The sequence below is a fragment of the Lagopus leucura genome, unplaced genomic scaffold, assembly GCF_019238085.1.
Source record: "Lagopus leucura isolate 7727_CA_CO unplaced genomic scaffold, USGS_WTPT01 Super-Scaffold_100157, whole genome shotgun sequence".
Taxonomy (NCBI): domain Eukaryota; kingdom Metazoa; phylum Chordata; class Aves; order Galliformes; family Phasianidae; genus Lagopus; species Lagopus leucura.
Window position 1 is genome coordinate 22872728 of NW_024962334.1, and position 2515 is coordinate 22875242.

The 2515-nt window shown below is 44.1% G+C and overlaps 1 protein-coding gene across 1 annotated transcript in view; it reads left to right on the forward strand.

Annotated features, from left to right (window-relative positions):
- The first annotated feature begins 242 nt into the window (after positions 1-242).
- Positions 243-2515, forward strand: part of AGR2 (anterior gradient 2, protein disulphide isomerase family member) — a 4203-nt gene continuing 1930 nt past the window's right edge. The window contains exons 1-4 of the mRNA XM_042888810.1: positions 243-311; positions 1849-1986; positions 2063-2126; positions 2220-2272. Coding sequence (XP_042744744.1) covers positions 1857-1986; positions 2063-2126; positions 2220-2272 — 247 coding nt within the window. The 5' untranslated portion in view covers positions 243-311; positions 1849-1856. The remainder of the gene's footprint in view (positions 312-1848; positions 1987-2062; positions 2127-2219; positions 2273-2515) is intronic.

The following is a 2515-nucleotide window of genomic DNA, read 5'->3' on the forward strand; positions in this document are numbered from 1 at the left end:
GGACTTGGATCTTTGCCAGCATTTTTAAATCACTTTCTTAAATGTTCTAAAAAGCCCCCAGAAACATCTTTGAGCTTTACAGTCGGTGCACAGCAGGAAACTGTGTTATTAATTCATAACGAAATTAACCCTGAATGCTTTGGTATGGGAAAGATTGGCAAGTGTAGCTCTTTGGGAATAGTATTCAAATTCAAAGCTCATGGGTGGAGACAGGGAGTGCAAAGGTGCATAAATAGGCAGGAGGGAGCGTGGTGCTCTCACTGTGACCAGGAACACCTTCACACCCCGACAGGCACCTGGCTGAGCACACGGTAAGTCAGCGCTCACTCTTCTGAACTGCCTGTGTAACACTGGGCTAACTGGGGCTGCAGCAATGGGAGGGAGAGGCAGCAGAGTGGGCACAGCACAGCTACTAGCCATAAGGACACACAGATATGTTGTCTTCGCAAGTTACAAGACGCAGGAGAGAAGGGGCTTTACAGGGCAAAAAGCTAAGCAGAATTGCATACAGCCTTCCAAAGGGAAGTTTTCAAAGGGGAAGTTTAATGTTTCTGCCTTGGCTTTCTGCACCAGTAACAGCGTAAACTTTGCCTGGTCTTTGACTTCCTTGTCATACAATACCTTTTTTTTTTTTTTTCTCCTTTCAGTAAGCATTACTTCCTCTACAAAGCTACAGCTAAAACAACTCAAGGCAGCCTTGAAAATCCATTATATTTAAATGTAAATTTACTCAATTTTCTTCCTTGCCAAGGAGACTTTCCTTGGGACAGGTATTCTCCTGCAAAATCCAATTTCTTGCTCTTGAAATCCACTCTGTGGAGGCTTAGAGGTCTATTGGACACCCAGCAGTTAAGGACATTGTATCACTGATGTGTATTCAGCTAATGCCTCCTTCTGCAGTTCTTACCCAGAGAAAAGACTCTATTTTCCCAGACTTCCCATTTTCATTGTCTGAATTTTAAAAGATGCTTGTTTAAATTTTTGCATGAATGTTTTGAATTTTCTGTATTGGCTTTGGAATTCCTTACATCTTTCTACAGTATCCAATATACTGGTATTTCAGTTTTAGGAATAAGTTTAATGAGAAAACATAAGGTCATGCTAAAGCGTTTTCCCCCTTCAAAACATCCCAGCTGAAATGCTGAGGAGCTTCCATCAGTCATGCCTTGTCTCCACCCCCATGTCTCAGACAGGTGCAGGGCAAGCAATCTGCTTTGTGCTGCTTATAATGGCAAAATGCAGTTTAGTTCTCACTGTTCCCCACTCATTCTATTATAGACTCTACTGCTTTTCAGGATTAGGTGATGCTAATTAGAAGAGACAGGACAGTCTATAGTTTCAACAGCAGCATTAGGTTGTGTCTATGCTAATGGATCACTATTAAACTCAGCTTAGACTTCTACATCTCATCTGAGTTGCTCTTGCTGCAAAAGGAATGAAGAGCCAACATGAGTTAATTTGTCAACATCCATGCTGTTAAACTGCCCAGTTACTTTATCAGTTGGAGATCCAGAGTGAAATAGGAGTTCATTAGGACTTGAAAGCACTTTTGAAATTGACAAAACTGTTGTTTCACTGAGCAAACTCAATATATGAAAAAGGAACAGAGAGAAAAACTTAACACAGGTGCACTTTAAGAGGACCACAGGTCAATGGCACAAACACAGCAGAAAGCAGCCAAATCCTTCATGACTCTTTGCAGAGCAAATCTCTCCCTTCCCTTACACTCCCTGGAGCAGTTAGCTGACTCACCCAGCTGCATACCTGACCACGGCAGCGCCTCCGGCTGCACCTCAGAACCAGCAGCAGGGAGGCAAGGAAAAATGAAGGCTCTCTTCCTCATCCCAGGAGCAGCCATGGAGAAGAGCTACGCATCCGTGTTCCTGCTGCTCATGGCCATCTCCTGTGTTCTGGCGAAAGATATAGGCAAGAAGGAGACGAAGGAGACTAGCACTAAACCAAAACTGCCTCAAACACTCTCCAGAGGTAAAAACACATAGTTACTACAGACCGTACTTGTGTGTATGTGAGTATTTCCTACTCTCTCCTTTCCCCTGGGCAGGCTGGGGGGACCAGCTCATCTGGACGCAGACGTACGAGGAAGCCCTCTTCCGCGCCAAGAACAGGTAGGGCGACAGGTAGGGCGCCCCCGCGCTACGGCGCCCCCTACCGGCCGCCCCGCGACCGCCCCGCTAACCGGACTCTTTCCTCTTCCCCAGCAATAAGCCCCTGATGATTATCCACCACCTGGATGACTGCCCACACAGCCAAGGTAAGATTTCGGCACGGAAAAGAAAAAAAAAAAAAAAAAAAAAAAAAAAAAGGAGGCTTTATACCACCGCGCTCACTCTTTACCACAGAATAAAACAGAGTTAATCATCTGTCAGTGCAATGGATGTAAAAATGTTATTTGCTCTAACTGTAAACCACATGTTCTCACATTCATTCTATCAGTTTGTTTGAATTTTCTTCTCTAGGGCAATATTACCTGTCTTAAATATATATATATATATAT